This window comes from Saccostrea cucullata, unplaced genomic scaffold (assembly GCF_032062105.1).
Source record: "Saccostrea cucullata isolate Sc308-1 unplaced genomic scaffold, CSIRO_AGI_Scuc_v1 ctg488, whole genome shotgun sequence".
Taxonomy (NCBI): domain Eukaryota; kingdom Metazoa; phylum Mollusca; class Bivalvia; order Ostreida; family Ostreidae; genus Saccostrea; species Saccostrea cuccullata.
The window spans coordinates 387,501-406,366 of NW_026932753.1; the positions used below are offsets into that span (position 1 = coordinate 387,501).

At 30.7% G+C, this 18,866-nt stretch overlaps 1 protein-coding gene across 1 annotated transcript in view; it reads right to left on the reverse strand.

The window, feature by feature from the left end:
- The window catches only part of LOC134236007 (E3 ubiquitin-protein ligase rnf213-alpha-like), a 109,568-nt gene that overhangs the window by 11,406 nt on the left and 79,296 nt on the right, over nt 1-18,866 (reverse strand). Inside the window, exons 61-81 of the mRNA XM_062718180.1 lie at nt 18,298-18,584; nt 15,045-15,165; nt 13,378-13,494; nt 12,618-12,728; nt 12,329-12,382; nt 11,011-11,211; nt 10,477-10,576; nt 10,321-10,355; nt 9,053-9,150; nt 6,567-6,720; nt 6,163-6,334; nt 5,716-5,810; nt 4,963-5,020; nt 4,310-4,500; nt 3,889-4,018; nt 3,703-3,798; nt 1,904-2,102; nt 1,427-1,652; nt 874-948; nt 594-788; nt 158-247 (exon numbers count right to left, since the gene is read on the reverse strand). Of these exons, the coding sequence (XP_062574164.1) occupies nt 158-247; nt 594-788; nt 874-948; nt 1,427-1,652; nt 1,904-2,102; nt 3,703-3,798; nt 3,889-4,018; nt 4,310-4,500; nt 4,963-5,020; nt 5,716-5,810; nt 6,163-6,334; nt 6,567-6,720; nt 9,053-9,150; nt 10,321-10,355; nt 10,477-10,576; nt 11,011-11,211; nt 12,329-12,382; nt 12,618-12,728; nt 13,378-13,494; nt 15,045-15,165; nt 18,298-18,584 (2,805 nt within the window). The remainder of the gene's footprint in view (nt 1-157; nt 248-593; nt 789-873; nt 949-1,426; nt 1,653-1,903; nt 2,103-3,702; nt 3,799-3,888; nt 4,019-4,309; nt 4,501-4,962; nt 5,021-5,715; nt 5,811-6,162; nt 6,335-6,566; nt 6,721-9,052; nt 9,151-10,320; nt 10,356-10,476; nt 10,577-11,010; nt 11,212-12,328; nt 12,383-12,617; nt 12,729-13,377; nt 13,495-15,044; nt 15,166-18,297; nt 18,585-18,866) is intronic.

Consider the following 18,866-nt stretch of genomic DNA (forward strand, 5'->3'; position numbering starts at 1 on the left):
TTTTTTCCACAAGTACATGTATTGATATGTAAAACCCTGACTGCTTATTGTTGCCCCACTCTACCCATCTAAAATATGAAAAAATAATCAAAATGCATTTTGAATTAACTGTGTAGCTGCAATCATTTAAAAGCAATAATAAACAATGTCTACTGACCTCAGGATATGATGCTTGACCCTTAGTGTACACTATCATTAAAGCAATCCACAAATCTTGTACATGTTTGCACTGACACGATTTCATCGTCTACAATATATAGGGAAACTATGGTGTATTTTTTTGCTGAATTTAAATTCCTTATCTTTGTTTATGTCAGTGAGATCTCCAAACAAAGAAATAACAATTGTTTTTTAAATATGTAAATGAATGATTGAATATTAAATATTGCATTAAGTAAAATGTAAAAGATTAACTGGAATTTTGTCCTTTAGAAGGTCTCTCTGAAATACAGAAATTCAGATCAGAAATTTGCCCTTCCCATTTTCTAAAAGGAGGAAATCGTGTATTAAATATATACATGAAAGAAAAAAAGATGGATTTACTGATGTGCAAAAAAATGGATATATAGATAGAATAATAAATCGGTGTCTACCCGGTGATGATCCTCAAATGGTTTTTCCATCAATATCTTTTCAATCATGTATTGTTCTATATACATGTCTGGCTTGCTTCCGGTTTTTGTGAGAAACTGAATTGCAATGTCTAAGTTTTGAATTGCAGTAGCAGCCTCTGGGTGATCATCGATTTCTTCTTCAATTTTCTTGAATATACTAGATGACAGCTCCTCCTAATAAAAAATAAAACAAACACTTAGTATCTCTGATTCTAGTTAGGTATATCAGTATCGCTTACTCAAATTTGATCATGATTACCTGTTTAACTTTCAGTCTTAACTCCCTGAAGATTGTTGCATTTGTAGTCTCCGATTTGTATGTCATTATTGCGAACTATGATAAGAAAGGAAAGATACATATTGAAGTAAGAATGTATTTTGTTGTCGGATCTTATTTTTCGTATTTTTTTCGCATAATTATGTGATAAATACTATATAATCTTTCATAAGTAGTTTGAAACAGTAATAAAGATAATATTATTATGATTTTCATTAATCAAGTTTTCAATTGAAATATTTTCAATATAAAGATTCCACATTAAAACAATATCTTACTCAAAGAAACGACAAGGATAATTAATTAATAATAAAAGCTTTCAACGATAAACGCGTGCCTCTATTCTGTTTATATAAATTAATCATCACATGATAGTTTTTGTATTTTTTTTTCTTGTTACATGGTATGGTACTTGTCAATGATTTGATACATGTAATCATATTTTTATTAAAACAGTACAAGAGACCATGGATTCTATAGCATGGTTAGTACAAAAACTATAATCTAAAATACATCTATATAGTGAAAAACTTACATTTTCAAGAGTCTCTAATAGAATAACAGATTTACTGTACAAAAATCTGTCGACAATGGTACATTCAATTTCAGTGTAGTTGTAGTCGGTTTGTAAACCTTTTCCAACTTCAAACATATATTGGGAATTTGCCAAAACGATGGGAAGAATATCTCTTTCTGGGTGAAAACTAATCAGATGAGAAGCTGTCAGATCACTTAGACTAACTCTTGGAAGGTCTTTAAACCTAGGAAAACAACATATCATTATCATGTATATTTTTTCTTAAAATTGAAAATTGTTTTAAAATTTAAGAAGGAATAATTCAATTAAATGAAAGACATACACTGTATATATATTTTTGTAGAAATATGATGCATTTAACCAGTATTTAGCATGAAAGCTGAAAATATAACCTCATTTTAATATAATTAACGGTAGCACTCCAAATACTTTGATCGAGACTAACCGAAAAAGTCTTTTTTACTATATACTCACCCAATAAATGTATTCCCAACTTTTGAATACTTTTTCAGAAACTCATTTTGCTTGTTAAGTAGGAAGTACAATAAACCATACGAGCAAAGACCTTCATCAGAAAAGGTTGGAAGGAAATAGCTGATGGGACATTTTTCGTTCAAAGTGAAGTTACAAGTGTCTCCTTGTATCTGTTTAAATCCATCAGTGGTGGGAAATTCTAGAATAATAAATCAAGACTTTATATCATCTTTTTTATACTAAAGTCTTAGATATGTTTTACATCACAAGTTTATTAAGATTATAAAGTCGTAGAAATATAATAACTTTACGTTTTCGAGATATTTCTGATCATATATTGCTTACACTGCGTAAAAATATTTCAACTATTTATTTGTTTAATCAAAAACTTGAAAGCAAGAATAGCATTATTTATCATACACCTATTGAAACATTCCTATACAAAGTTAAGAAGGCAAAAAGAAATATTTTTCTATAGTCAAAATTTCTTTTCTAGCAAAGTTTAACCCCAAGGATTAGTATACAATTAAAGTATATCACCGAGGGAGATAGCAAGTTTCCATTTCCCCAAGGCCAGGGGATACGAGGCTGCGCCTCGGGAAAAAGTCCTGGTTGAGGGGAACTGGAATCTTGCTAACTACCTTTCATACCTTTCCATCAAAAAAATTAAAACACTTTTTCAATTACATTGCCAATATATTACTCATTTTAAGGTGTCATTAAGTTTAAATTATCCCTGAAAAATATATCAGAAACATTTAAATCAGAGAATATATAAAACGAATTCCACAATATTAAAAGGTGTCTTGAAACGTGTGGTAAACGACTGTCTAATCAAACGATTTAGATCATTATTAATATTTATAACGAGATTGAGTGATAAAAATTCACATTTTTTTAACTCTAAAAGTCCATACATTGGTTACAATTTAGAGCATTTTATATCTCAAATTCTATATTAATATTATTTATCCTTTAAATAATATGAAAAATATTTACAAATAAACAAGCTATCCTTTTTTTAATTTTCAATACCAAGTCAATATGATGTAAACAATACATTTAGAATTAGGTTTTTAATACCTTGATACCTGAAATATTACAATATTATGATTGTAGTAAGTGGCCAAATACATAAGAATCGACTGTACAAAATTTACTTAGATAATCGACGTGTAGGAGCCGACTCCGATGGAGTAATATTTTCTGGACCATAATCTCCTCAATAAAGACAGAGAATAATTCATTTTCTTGCTACAGCTACCTGCCAATTTGTAGCATGTCATAAGGACGTACTTTGTAGCCTTTCATCTTGTAGTAAACAGCACATGGTCTCTGTTTAATTTATGGTTTCAATAACTGATAATCTAATGTTTTCTTTTCAGAATCTTTCTTTAGATTAGTTTGACCTTTAAATCCTAAGGCATGCAAAGTTGTGGCATAACACCTTTGATCATCAATCGCATCCCGTGAAAATTGTGAGAGTGTGATTGATGTGTATGGATGCAGAATTTCTTTGGATTTGCTTTCTCGTTAAACAACGTACAACATAGTTTCTTATCCATTTGTTCACAAGCTACACTATCCCCTACTTTTTTTTATATTGTAAATGTTTAAAAATTATGAATCAGAACTGATGTCTTTTATATTTAAGCATTTTAGCAAAAGTAAGGATGAAATAAGTGATAATATTTGAATAATTTATACTTAAAAGCATTCAGGGAATATAACGGCAAAACTATTCTTAAAAATATAACAAAGTAAGCTTTGAACTGAACTGTCCTGCCTTCTGTACTTACGGAAATTCATCAATTCGTCTCTCACACAACTCCAAGCATCACTGAAATCTTTTACTAGCTTTAGCTGTTCCTGTACTTCATGCTGGTCTTTTTCATCTTTCAAAAAATTGATCAAGTATGGTCATTTAATAGAGTCAATTGCATTCGATAGTTCTTTCAGTAAAAGCGATGGTACAAGAAAATTACCTTCTGTTACAATGATCTCAAATAGCGTCGAAGCTTTTGCTCTCTCTAATTTCTTCTCATGTTTTCTTATAAGATTTTGTTGAAGCTTTATGATACTCGGTACATAACGTATTGCTCTTAGAAGTTTTTCCTAAAAAACAAAAATCTTATTATACGTTCACATTGAGCAGATCATGTTCATGGCACATACAAGCAGACAAGAATTATCTTTTTCTCTAGTTGACTATTTCAACCATAAGAAAAACAGATTTGATATTTCCTCATGTACTGTCAAAAGCATTTTATTTCTGTGAAATATTTTTTATTTGACATTGTTTGTCTGTTTAAATAGTATGCGAAATGGTGTAACAATTTGAGAAAACCTTGAAAAAAATCTTTGTAAGCATATGGATAATCGGAAGTTGAGAAAAATATTACAAACCTCTTTTAAAAACATGTGCAAAAGAGGCCATTTCTCTTCTGAAGTACTATTCAAAATTAATGAAGTGATATTTTGAACTGTAACAGCTTTTCTGCATCTCCACATCGCAGGATTATCAAATAAAGCAAGGTCTTTTAAATCCTTTCTGGAGATGTCTTCCTCGACAAGTATACGCAATAAAGGATCACTACCTATATTTAAAAATCAAAAGTCGGTGTTTTAATACTATATACTGTAAAACAACTAACAGCCGCGTGCGAGACATATCCGTGAGTTTCGCAATCTACTTTAACTCGAAATCATTTATTTGCAGATTATGTTTCCACGGTCGCATAAATTCAAGATCTGGGGTAATTTCATACCGACAAATCACCAATAACAGATGGCTTATAGTATGCTAAAAGTTGAATATGTTTAAGAATCGTGACTGTACCTTAAAATACAACGATTTATTTTTATAAAGTACTTTTTATACAAATGAAACTTTTTAAGTTTTCATAAATAAATAAATAAGAAGAAATATATTTATAACTGGTATTTCCTTTATATCATGATAAATAATAAATTTATCCTTCGTTACAATCTCTCAATAAATATATGTACCAAAGACTGATATAAAATGTATTCATCAGACGAAAATGTTTTCATTTTACCTAAGCGTTCATCTTCTGAGATATATTTGTTGTACTCGGATACAATGGTTTCCAATTCCTAAAGATGAAAACATCTTTTAAGTAAAATTTATATTTCATTTGTATCTACTTGTAAATATTTATCTATATATCGGGGTATCTATTATTCATGAAAAGTTCAAAAAAGAGATTTACTATAATTATAGACTTTTGATGAGGTCAATCCTACAATGTAGATATATAGACCTAAGAAGTGTACAATTTTATTGTTGAATGATCTGCCAGTCCATCATAAAAATTTTTAGACTGCAACGACACTGTTACGTCAAATAAGTTATTAGTTGTTCAATATCGGCATCGAAAAAGTAGAAGTTTAGGGCTGCAAGAATTGTTGTATCATGCTATTTAAATAACAGAGATATGTGAAAAGTACGTTTTGTGATGAATAATTTTTGTAATAACAATAACAACAATATTACTGGTTTTTTTATTCTCTACTTTAGGTTTTTATTGCAAAAATATTTCTGTATGACATAATGATTATATATTGATCAAATTTGTTCAAATGTGAAGGCTATAGCAAAACATTGACTGTTATAGAAAAGGATTCGGGCAACATAATGTGAAATGGCTTGGGCAGCATTTCACCTTCAGGCCCATCAAATCATATTTTGCCCTCATACCAAATCAATAATTGTTTTTTAATAATACTGTGTAAGACTTTGACGTAATTACATAACAATAATTTTAAGATCCTAAAGATAAAACAATTACCTTTAAGGTAGGCTTCAAGAAAAAGTTTGCAAATGCGAATTCCCATTCTTCACGATCTGACTTAGTATTCAACTGATGTGGAAATTCATCTGAACCTACGTAAAACATTATAAATGTTTATTATATAGCTCATAAATAGTCTGTAATAAAATACTACCAAAAATTTAGAGAATTTTAGCTTTCAATATCTTGACGTTTTATTGAACGTTGAGTTTGTATTACGTAAATAAGTATGCCTTTGAAATATAAGGTAAAAAGTTGAAGTCAGCAGTTTAAAAATATAAATGTTCTAATACAAAATTAACATAATTCGAATCTGCCAGAAAATCATGGATCATACAACTCAGAACTGCTTATATGTGCCACGTGAATTCTAAAATGACATGTGTCTACACTATGGAGATTATTATAATTGAATATTACCTAAAAGAATTAAGAATACTTTACTTGTAATTGGATATCCAAGTCTCTGACAAATCCCATGAAGTATAAGGTAAACTTCGTCTTCATTCTTGCCTAGTACGCATACCAGGGTCCTTATATCAACTTGAATATGTTTAAACAGGAATGGCAAAATTTTGTCAGATGAGACGGATGGATAAACCATTTTTGAAACGTCCTATAGAAAAATAATTTTACTCATAACAAGAATAACAAGCCAAATCGTTTCCATATTTTTTATTTACATTGAAGAAACATGGTGAACATATCTGATAAATACATATAAAAATAAACGTTTGCTGAATGCAGATCATAACAGAAGGGTTGGGACGTGTGTTTAAAACATTGAGGGCCATAACGTATATGGCAAAACTGTATATAAAGAAAGAAAAAAGTTAATATTTAGGTACCTCGAGTTTGGAACAAGCTCCTAGATACATTGCTGCATTTGTAAAGAATCTCAAGATAGCACACTCTTTTGGTAGCAGTTTTCTTTCCGGTGTAGCAGTTGAATTTCTTGCCTCCGGTGAGCCCAGAATATGTCCAAGTTTCGTCTTATCGTTGCTTATTAGAAAAAAAAATATTGAAAAATATAAAATTGTTGAATGAAATTTGGTCAATAATATTGTCCAGCCTTTAAACAGATGCTTTATAAACTTAAAACTTATAATTTGTTAAATTATTTCATCATATAAAGTACAGTTTCTATTTTACACAGAATCTTTTACATATTGGCTCTAAAAATTCGAAAGAAAGGCTTTCCAGAGAATATATGGCAGTGTACTTTGTGCTTCTACCTCTCTGAAATTAAAATGTATGATGTCATAATTGAAAATGACATGAAATCACTGCAAATTTGAACTATAATTGTGAGGAGACTGCAATTTTAACATCTAATTCCAATCAGCAAACCTGTGTATAACAACAAACAGTTAATATGCGAGGGACATGGACAGTTTCATCTGAAAAAAATTATTTATATATTTATTTATTTTTCCATTTTAATGTTAACATATACATGTATATTACTAGGGTACTTTATATGATTATCAAAGAATTTCATTTCGGTGTCGATATACATTATGAAGAATATTAAATTCCGTATCTCTTTTGTTAATAAAAAAATTATGTTTAAATTTTTGCTGATCATTTCAGTTTTCTTAATAAGGAATTGTAATCAGTTTTAATTGTGACCACGTCTCTAAAACATTAACGGATTTTAATGTCCGAAAAGGACAAGATATGGTAAGGCCCTTTTATGGTACCTGACTTTGATTGTTCTTTAGAATGATATAACAGTTTATCATTAATAAAAACCTGTTGTTGCCTCTGACACAATTTAAATGTTAGTTCCAAGTAATGTGATAACAGAGGTCACAGACAGTGAAAATAAATATGTTATTTTTCGAATGTTCTCATTTTTATGCAAGTTTTCATCGACTTTACAGCAAATTTGTTTCAGATATCATACAGCACAAGCTTAGCTATCTGCCAAATATATTAATATCACTCGCTTATATCAGATGCATCTTATGTATGAAAATCTCAGATAGGCAAGCTTGTGCTCTATGTTTGCGAAGTGGAATCTTTTGACGAAATTCTCACTGAATTGAGATATTGCGGGAAAACGTCTCACTTTCGTGCCTTTTTTTGGTCCCGGTTTAAGTTTTCAACCGAAAGAAGTAATGACTTCGAATCAAGCATCATTTTACGTTCTTATAACACATTAATACAATTTTAACTGTCTTCTGGTTTTTATTTCAAACAAGGGGACAAATTAAAATAAGCATCATTTTTAAGTTTCACGATAATGTTATACATTTACGAGGACTGATCTACAATTCGTTGACATTTTCAAATTTTGTTATTCATCAGTGAAAGTATTTGAAAATTACAAAAGTAACCATATACACTAGTTGATTTCTTTTCATATATAAAAACGATTTTTAATATCAATGATAACAACAATTTGATAGTCGCCATAGAAACAGATGATTGATTGTAAATCGTTTAACTCATATGGAGACACCACCATTTGCCTGTGGAGTGCTGCAAATTTTATCCTATACTCGGCACTTAAGGCCATTGAGCAGGGAGGGATCTTTTTGTGTAAGCACCTACTGCGGCACGGGACCTCGGTTTATACGGTCTCACCCGAAAAATCTCCGGAACGCTTTAACTACTGAGAGAGGCTGGACAAAAATCCAGTGACCAACTGGAAAAACAGAGGCGACAGAAATTTAAGGAACACAGAACTTTTATGGATTTCTTTTTTAAAATGAGGCCGTTCTATTTAAGGTTATTTTCTTTCCTTGTAGAAAAACTGTTAACAAAGCGCTAATGTACTTGGACTCCCAAAGTATTGTGCTTGACATTGTCACATTGAGATATACCAGGTATTAACAGATTAACAGTTTAACCTTTCGCAATCTCGTTCTGGTACACAACCATTTTTTTAACAAAAATGTTAAGAATGATTCTGTTAATCAAATATTTTGAAGCGATTAATGTGAAACACTTTAAGAATTTTAAATGACAATAACGTGATCAAGAAGTCATCTGATAACATATATAAAATGTTTTATATAGCTAAGAAAACTCTTTAGATAAATTGGCCGAACTAACCTTGGCTGAACGTAACTTAAAAAAAAATCAAAACCAACCTTGTAATGCAGTGATATGCTTGAACGCATTTAAAGCTTTGGAATGCTTTAATGTTGCTGCTTTATTAAGCTACATGTTTGAACTTTTCTTTAGATTAAACATACTTGTAGTACTAACCTTTTGGTTCCTCAATCTTAATATCAAACTATGTTTCTTGCTAAATACCAGTAGTAAATATCTTATAAAAAATCAGCTTAAAAATGATTAGTATACTATTTAAAAACCCAGTTACCCGTTATCCTTTGAATTTGTTTCAAGTAATTTTTTCTCATGTCCTCCAATTTCTTTCCGACAGTCAGGGCACCTTCCAACAACTTCTGGTTTACCACACTTCATAAAAAGAAAGTTCATTACAAATATATTGTTAGAATTTTATTTACATGTATTATTTCTTAAAAACCAAGGAATTCCCTGTATTGTGAAATTTCGGGTGATTGTTTGGTTAAAAGTGACCTAGTGATTCATGAAATGAATACTACTGAATAACAATACTATAAAAATCATATTAACACAGCCAATTCAAACAAAGTTTTATAAATATTAGAAAACACTGGATTTGTTTTTTTCACTCCCAAGTTTTTTAGTTGCATACATGTATTGCCATGACCATAATAAATGCAAAAAGTAAGTAAGATGATACGGCTTGCTTATTCCGTACGCTTAAACCAATCATAAATCATAAAATAAACAATAAATGTGGCTATTAAGTTTAACATGATAAAAAGTAAGTAATTCAATGCTCGTAGTCCTGATTCTCAAATAAGCTTTAAGGTTTATTTTCAAATAAATAGATTTATGTTTAAAATTTCGTGTATATATTTTTGTCGTTGTCAATGTATTTATCTTTTTGTTATTTTAGAAAACCTTTAATTTGTAAACACGGTTCTTTCTATGATCCAGTTTACCGCATCCATAAGTTTTATCAAGGCCTTAGCTGTTTCAGCCAATCAGATTTCTGTGCAAGGCATCCTATTTATATACTTCTTCGTTTACTTGGAGTGCTGCCGTGAAATTTTTGTGGACAAAAAAGCAACCGCCACCTCTACTCCATCCCCTACATTGTTTTAATTAACCAAATTATTTTGATTTGTGTTTGCGGAGGTGCTTTTTATGCACCACGTTTGTTTACAATCAAGTTTGATGTTGTATTTTACCGCATTATCACATCTGTATGTTGTAACAATATTGTGGCTGGAAGACCACTAATTTGTAACCATTTATTGAACTGCATTTCTGGTCAAGCTTTTCATGATTCTGGTATGCCTCCCGGCCAAATTCTTTGTTTTTATTTTTTCGTCATTTAAATAAATGACAAGATTTTTACACTTAACATGTCTTCTGTTATGTATCTTGGAAACAAACAGAGCTGCTATGTTGTCTTGCTCTGCCAGTAATTTAAAGTTTTAACATAAAATAATTTCTGATATATCTTCATACTTAAGTTTTTTTAAGAATTTCTTAAAATTGGTTTCAAAAAATTACATTAAAAGAAACACCAACCTCGCCAACAAAGTAAATGTGTCCATCCGGGCAGGCTGGAAGATTAAAAAATATGTGTTCTGCAAAAGTCTTTTTAAAAAAGAATATTCCTTTAAAAGAATTTTGTTCTTTTTTGTATGAATATTTTTTTTAAAAACTTTCTTATTTTATACATACCATAAGACATTGGAGTATTTCCCAGTTCACGTTCTGCAGCAAAAAGTATGTTTCGTATTTTGTCGGAATCGTCCTGAGGCATTGTTGGTAAAAAGGATTCCTAGACACACAAAAAATATGTATTTTGTATTCAAATTTAATGTTCTAATATAATTTTAAGTGGGAGTTTAAAGTTTTGGCTAAATTTTGAGGGTGCTGGGAGTGTTAAAAATGAATATTGTTGAAACTTAATTGCGCTTTATTTTACATAGCTTCTTTAATAAAAATTTTAAAATCGCTAAAATTACATTTGGCTAAAAATTAAATGCCAAATATAAAGTTCAAATCATTAAACTTTTATCTCAATAAAATTTCCATTTCTACGGTATTCAGTATTTCCTTCAGATATTTTTCATTCCTGTAAAAAAACCCTAAATATAGCAATGCGTCTAGCAAATGACAGTATTAAAATGACATTCAAAAAATACATATCTTACTTTTATACCGATAAAGACATTGAAAAATAATTACAAGAAGACAAGTATTAGTAAAGACCTTTAATTTATCTGGAAAAAACAGCAGATTGTATAATGGTCCTAACATTGGCGCCTCATCAAGATTTCTGGAGAGCGTAATGTATAGGTGAAACAAGAGACACGCAATATTTTGTTCCTCAACTGGCATCTCAACTTTTATTTTAAGTAAAGAGTCGCCTTCAAAGATCTCATTACGTAAAATTGAAATGATGAGGTCAACCTGCAAAGACATTTGAAACATTTTTTTTTAAAATACGTTGTATGTATTAACATTTTTAACAAACCCCGAATTTTTAATACACATATAAACGACAGCTCTACCTTATTTTCAAATTCAGCATTTTTTTCCATTTTATTTTAATATTCAAATATTGAGGGTTTCAAGTTGAAATTAGAGAATGCATAAAGATATCCATCTCATCGTGTGATTGTAATGAACTCGAGATACATTCAAAGTGACACATTTACAATGTGAGTGGGCTAATTTCATTGTAACTTTGCTTGTTCGTATTTCTTTTGGTTCAAAAATTAGCTAAACGATCTTTTAACGTCTAATTACACCGCAAGCTATACAAAACTTCATGCTTCAAAAAAAATCGGTGATATTTAGAATTTAAAAAAAACAAGTGGATGACAAGGGAAGTGGACGATATAAAAGTTAAAGTCGTCACATTTGTAATAATGCTTCGTTATTAGGTTATTAAATGCATTAATGCCTTTTCCTAGTCAAAAGTCCAAGTGTTATGCAGATGTGTCTGTCTTTGTATACATAGTACAGTAAAACTCGGTTAGTACGAACACTGATATTGCGAATTCACGGATATAGCGAAGTCATTTTGGATCCCCAGCTATATAAATTTAATGCATTTCTTATACGGTTAGAACGAATTACGGATATAACGAAGTAATTTCATAGGTCCCAGCCACTTCGTTATAACCGAGTTTTACTGTATTTCAAATTTCAAGCTCTCTGGGATATACCGTTTCGACATTTGAATAGCAATAAGTTTTCTAAATTCAAAATACGTTGTCAGGTTGAAGGCAAAAGCAAGTTTTCTTTTTTCTTTTTCACATTTACAAGACTTTGAATTGGCTTACTGTTTATAAAATAAATCTGTTTATAATGTGATGCAGTTGGTATCGATTGGAATTCCAAAAGAATTTTTGAAGACCTGGTCTTCTAAATGTTGATGATTTTGCCAATCAGAAATTAAGCATCCTATTCATTACAACTTTAAAATATAAAGCAAGAATAGTTAAATGTTAAATGTAACTTTATTTTTTGTAAGGCGTTACTCTTAATTAAGAATGTATTGATTCAGTGGGAACAAAATTACCTGATTTGTGAAAAGAGTTGAACTACGGATATATTTCTCCAGCCATGCAAGACCCTAAAACGATTCAATTAAATAAACTGACATATGATTATAATTAAAATTAAAATGATTGTACCGTTTACATCTTTCATTCGTATTGAACCAGATGTTAATGAATCATGAATAATTATTTGACATTGCATTTTCGTTATATCAGTCTAGAGGGTTTTTTTTGCGTATCTACTTTCCATTTATTTTCAAATTGGTGAACTATATCATCATAGAATTATTAATTGAATTTATAGGATACTTCAGAGGTGAATTTTCGTCCAGAGTCTGGATACAAGAACGACAAGGTGACCTCTCTGAAAATAGCCAGGGAGCATATTTTTCCCTTTTCATCATCTGACAATCTTGTTACCTAAAATTGGAACCAAAAAAAATGAACTTTTAGTATTTAAGTGGTTGAAATGATTTTTTTGGCCTAACTGAAAAAAATATTCAGTAAACCCAGTTATCTAAAACGTCTAGAAATGTGCATGAATGGTAGAATTGGGCTATTTATTCACCTTTCAGTAAAATGAATTACAAGGTTCATGATGAAAAAAAATGTATATTTCACTATCAAATAGGAAGTAAGAGACACACAATTCTTAACAATACTGCTGCGTCACTATTAATTTTTTTAATATTGACAATTTACTCCCTCCCCCGTTTTCCAATCGTACCTATTTCTTTATTGCATGATGATTGATAAAATTAACAGTTTTGGTGTGATCTTATTGAGAGAAAAATATCCAAAAATGCTTTGTTTAAATATAAATATTGACGTTATATTTTTTTCACATGTGTAAAAAAACATAGGGCCAATTACTGTATTTTTTTTCAATTAATGCATTTTTTTAGTAAACAAATTATTTTATAATGTATTCTCTGACCATTAAAAAATATTTGCTCAGATTGAAAAAGGTAAAACATTAATTGAAGGAGCTATCCTTTTAAAAACACTGTTTATCTCCAATCTTTTTTTGTCAAATATTGCTTCTAGTCGTTACTATCGTTTATCTTACCGAAAGTTCATTCTCCAAGGGCAACATAGATTTACCCAAAATGCATTGTGTAATGTTTTCCCTGATAGACACATAGCTTGGTCCGCATATGATAAATCTGTCCTCGCATTCAGGTACCTATAAATTTAAGATAAGATTAACCACTAACATTTAAATCTTTTCTTTGAAAAAAAGCCTGATGACATATATATAATTACTTAACAAAAACAAAATAATTTTCCTTACTTTTATCATTGCTATACTTATTCGGAAAAAAAAACACAAATATATTTTTATCATATTAAGCACAGCAATCATAGATTATCTCTTGTAAATAAAAAAAAGTGCGTTCTGAAAAATAAAGCATTGCATTTCTGCGCACCTAAGCTTGAAAAAATATAAAGGAGAATAAGAAAAAACTATATATATATTCAACTAACTAATTGCGTTATACAAATCAGTTTCCGAATTGTTTTTTTTTATAATGAATGTATCTGGGTATCATAAAACTCAATCATACATTCTACTCGGTTTAAAACTCGCCTGAATTTGCAGTCCATCATTTTTTGTGGGAATCGGTGTAATAAATTGAAGAAAATCTTTCTATATGGAGTAAACAAGCAGCTACCATACAATTTAGGGACAAACACTTTTAAGTTATTACACGGAGACGCCATTTTTAGAATAGAAACAAAACATTTATATATTGTATTATCAGATTCATTGCTCAGATTTTGATTTATTTGCTTGTAAAAATTGTCTTAATTATATTTTTTATCCACGGGTTGAAACAATGATGAATTCATTGATCATTGATGCATGCGGTGCATCTGGTTGTGTTGATATTTATTTTACTCTCACAAAAGTCACAAAACTTGAACACAGGGCATGCTCTTTAACTAGTCCCTGCTATATCTAATTTACTGAACAGCTATCGAAATTTTTTGAGAGAAACTATGAAAAGAATTGAAACTTAAATAGGGATAAAACATGAATGACACTTTGTGTATTCATTAAAGAAGAACAAAATATCGGTGTAAACCTAGAGTTGTTTTTTTTTCATATAATTCAATGTTTAACTTTACCATTAAGAGTATGATATTTCTAAAAATCCAAATCATGTTAGCATTTATCTATTTTGACGTTGGAAATTGTTCGCGCGAGTGCTTGTATGATAACAAGCAAACTCTTATTACTCAAATTTTACTCAGGTACCTGTGTTAATCTTTGTAAATTATCTGCGTAAACACACTGCACATAACAGAAAATTTCAGAAAGATGCACTTCTGTTTAAGCCCATTCATGTAAGTTGGGACAGCAATCGTATATAATTGTGTATTTTTTAATGTATCATGTTGATGGTTTCTGTACTGGGAATGAATACATTTATTAATAGACTAAGCAGTTTGAAAAAAAAACATTTTTTTTAATTTCAAGACAAAGTGCATACGGCAGGTGTGACCAGCAGGCAGGAGAAGCTCATTCCTCCATGGTGCCTGATCCTACTTCTGACTGTTTAATGAATATTTGAGCTAGAAAACTGTTCGTTATCTCAATACATTTCATGTTCCTTATAAAGATGTCCATGAAAATAATTCTTTAAACATGTTAAACATCCAACAAAATAACTTTTCAATCAAGTAATTCACTTTTATTTATACTTCTTTAGGAGAAAGGAATTTTCTCACCTTTTGTGCAATTAATTCGGGAATTTCCATGCATTTTTTCATATCGTTTTCTTCCGACGAATATATGTCCCTGAAGACGTCAATGTTGTAATCAAGGCACAATTGTTTGATAACAAAGATACTACAAATAAATGCATCAATTTTTTAAGTAAAATTCTTAAAATACAGAGATTTACTAGTATATATAATCAAATGAAAATAAACACTCTCTGGGAAATATTGCTTTTTCAAGAATAAAAAATATAAGGTGTTCTCGGGTTGTTTCCGTTATTTACTATGATAATGGTACAGTCGACCAGAAGATTGATTTTGGCTGTATGTAGGTTTACGTCATATTCGAGAATTTATCACTCATAAATATACGTCACCAAACACCGCTGACGGGATTACTCGGCACTCAGGGTCATCGGGTATTTTTTTTATCCGACGCCTACTGTGATATAGGGTCTCGGTTTTTAAAGTCTTATCCAAAGAACGCAAAACTCACTTTTCAAAGTGTCGATCGCCAGGCAAATAAATAGTTGCTACCTCGTTTTTTTCCCCGATTTATGTCAGTTGCAGTCATGACATAACTTTGCAATGCCATTTGAAAACAGGACCTGCTAATCATGAAGCGTCTATCGACTGAGGCAAAGTGACGTACAGTAGCAGCCAAAAGAACAAGAGTCTCATGGGCCACATCGCTCACCTGATCACTGTGGTTGGAAACAAGCAAATATCAATTCAATTAATGCGAAAGTTGTCTTGACCCTAAAAAGGATGTATGGTTTTAAGAAATTTACATCTACCCAAACCAATCTAAACTAAGGATGGTTATATTTTTTTTTAAAACTTCTTTTTCCCCTTACAAGTTTAAAATTTTATTGTTGTCCCACCCTTCCCCCTGGGGTCATGATTTTAACAAATCTGAATCCCACTATACCTAAGGATGCTTCCATGAAAACATAACCAATAACGACTTAGTTGTTCTTGTGCATGTTGAGAAGATTTTTCCAATATCATTCCTATGAAAAACTTTGATCGTCCACTGTGACCCCGACCTAACCCCATGGGTCATGATTTGAACAAATTTGAATCTACCCCACCTGGATGATTCCATATAAATATGACTAACCATGACTTTGCTGTTCTCAAGATAATTTTATTGATAGTTTCATATATATTCCTATATAAACCTTTGATCCTCTATTGTGGACCCACCTTACCCCAGAGGATCATAATTTGTACAATCTTGAATCTACACTACTCGAGGATGCTTCTATATAAATGACAATTTATGACTTTTCTGTTCCGAAAAATTTGAATAATTTTTTTTCTATTTATCCTAATGTAAAACTTTGACCTCCATTATATCCACACCCTTCCCCCGGCGGTCATAATTAGAACAATCGTTAATCTACACTATCCGAGGATACTTTTATATAAATATGATCAATCATGACTTTGCTGTTCTAGAGAAAATGTTTTTAAAAAAATTCCCTATATATTCCGATGTAAAACTTTGATAATCAATTGTGGCCCAGCCCCTGCCCCTGGGGTCATGATTTGAACAAACATGAATCTACACTACCTGAGAATGTTTCCATTTTAGTTTCATATTTCCTGGCCAAGTACAAGTGGTTCTGGAGAAAAAGATTTTTAAAGATTTTTCCTCTTTGTATATTCCTATGTAAAACTTTGAACATCAATTGGGGGACCGTTCTACCCCCAGAGGTAATGATTTGAACAGAAATGAATCTACTGTACCTGAGGATGTTTCCACGTAAGTTTCATTGTAAGTTTATCTGGCCCAGTGGTTCTTCAGAAGAAGATTTTTGAACAATACCATGAATTTTTCAATAATTATTAATTACCCCCCCCCCTTGGAAAAGGGTGTGGCTCTCTATTTTTTAAACCTGAATTCCCTTTTTCTAAGAATACTTTATGGCAAGTTTTGTTGAAATTGGCCAAGTGGTTCGTGAAAAAAAGTCGAAAATGTGAAAGGTTTATAGACAGACGGACATAGACAGACAATAAGACGGTCAAACAGACGCCAGAAAAAAATGTGACCAGAAAAGCTCACTTTAGCTTTTGGCTAAGATGAGCTTATAAGATGTATATGTATTTTATCATGAAACATATGGAGATAATGAACAGTATTTAAGATTAAAAACTCCATAAAACGATACTAAATAAAAGCAAAGCAAACACGGACCTCGAAAAAATCAAAGGTGGAATCAGATGATGTGGACGCATTAACATTCCCTGCCGAACTATCACAACTGCCGTGTGCTCGTCATAATAGGGAAATAACGAAAAAAATCCGTAGTCAATTCATTACATAAATGATGGATTAAAATAAGTATGAAAAACGTAAGGCATCATTTGACTCACTGATAAATAGTATTTGCTGACAAAGTCATTGTAATGACCATAGAACTTACAAAATGATGACTTTAAACGAGGCTGCTGATAGTCTTGTTTTATCAACTTGTTTGTCAATAATTTGCTTCGTTTTTTTAAATTGTTCATACGTATAGCATGCTCTTGGATAATCTTGGATAACAAATCAAATGAGAAATATTAACCATTAACATCTTTTTAAAGTGAAATATCCAAATATGAAACAGATATTTCAGACTCTGAAGTAACCTTTATTTGATAAAGTTAATTTTAAGTAAAAGAGATATTAGACACAAGGACTACACATGTCTTTTATTTGGTGATCACGTTTTTGAACAAAATCACTTTTCTGATCATAATAATCATAATTCTTTTCAAGTATAAAGCTAAAGTGTCTAAACGGTCACTTAAATAAAAGAAAACTCTGAAGATCCATAGAATGATATGATTAAACGTCCCTAATACACAAAGTAATCTTGCTAAAAGCCGAGAAAGAGCTTTATCAGGAATTTATAAAATTATTAGTTAGTAGCAATTCTTAAAACATTGTCTTTGAAGAACATTTATTGAACATCTTTTAGAGATTTTTGTCTCATTTTTATTTCTTTAGTATATAAAACTTTTGATCTTGACTTCTCATAAAATGTCCACAAACTGAACTATCCATGTCCTTATCTGACTGCTCTTATCTTCCTAGATAATGACATGGATAGTACCATCAAGACAGAAAAGCCATTGTCTCGCCAAAACATGTTGAAAGACTGTGTCATGGACGTAATGATAATAACATGTTAATAATTATCACATCTTATTATCAGAAAATCATCTTATTAAGATTGGAAACTTTCTCTAATTGATAAAGAAAAAATACCTAGAATATCTTGTAGAACTCTCCATGCATAACTTTACTGCTGCCTTAAAAAGTTGTCTCGTTTCTTCTGTTCTTCTCATAGACTTTTCAACTATAATCTTGTATAGGTATTTTGCTGCAATACGTAATCCAAATCTTGCCTCTGAAATCCTAAATATTTCGTCAACAGCATCCATGCCCATGTTCTGTTTTTGAGCCTCACAAAGAAAATCTGTAGCTCTATTTATCTCTTCATTGTTGTCCTCCTCAAGTTGCATCACTCTTGAACATTTTTGAAGATATGAATCCTATAATATATAAATTAACTCCAAATTGTTTTTGAGTTTCAAATGTTTACATGTTGCACTAGCTGCAGAACTGTAGCTCTCTGCTTGAGAAAATTCGGACAGATAAAGCAGAGAGCTACAGATCAAACCTTTTTAAAAACCTTCGATTTACGCCGACGTTTTTTTTTTTTTTGTCGCTACTTTAGGTATTTATTTCGTGTAGTTGAAACTTTCTCTTGCTTTTAGAATTGCATCCTATAATAAATCATATATTTAACTCTTATTCATAATACTATATCAAGG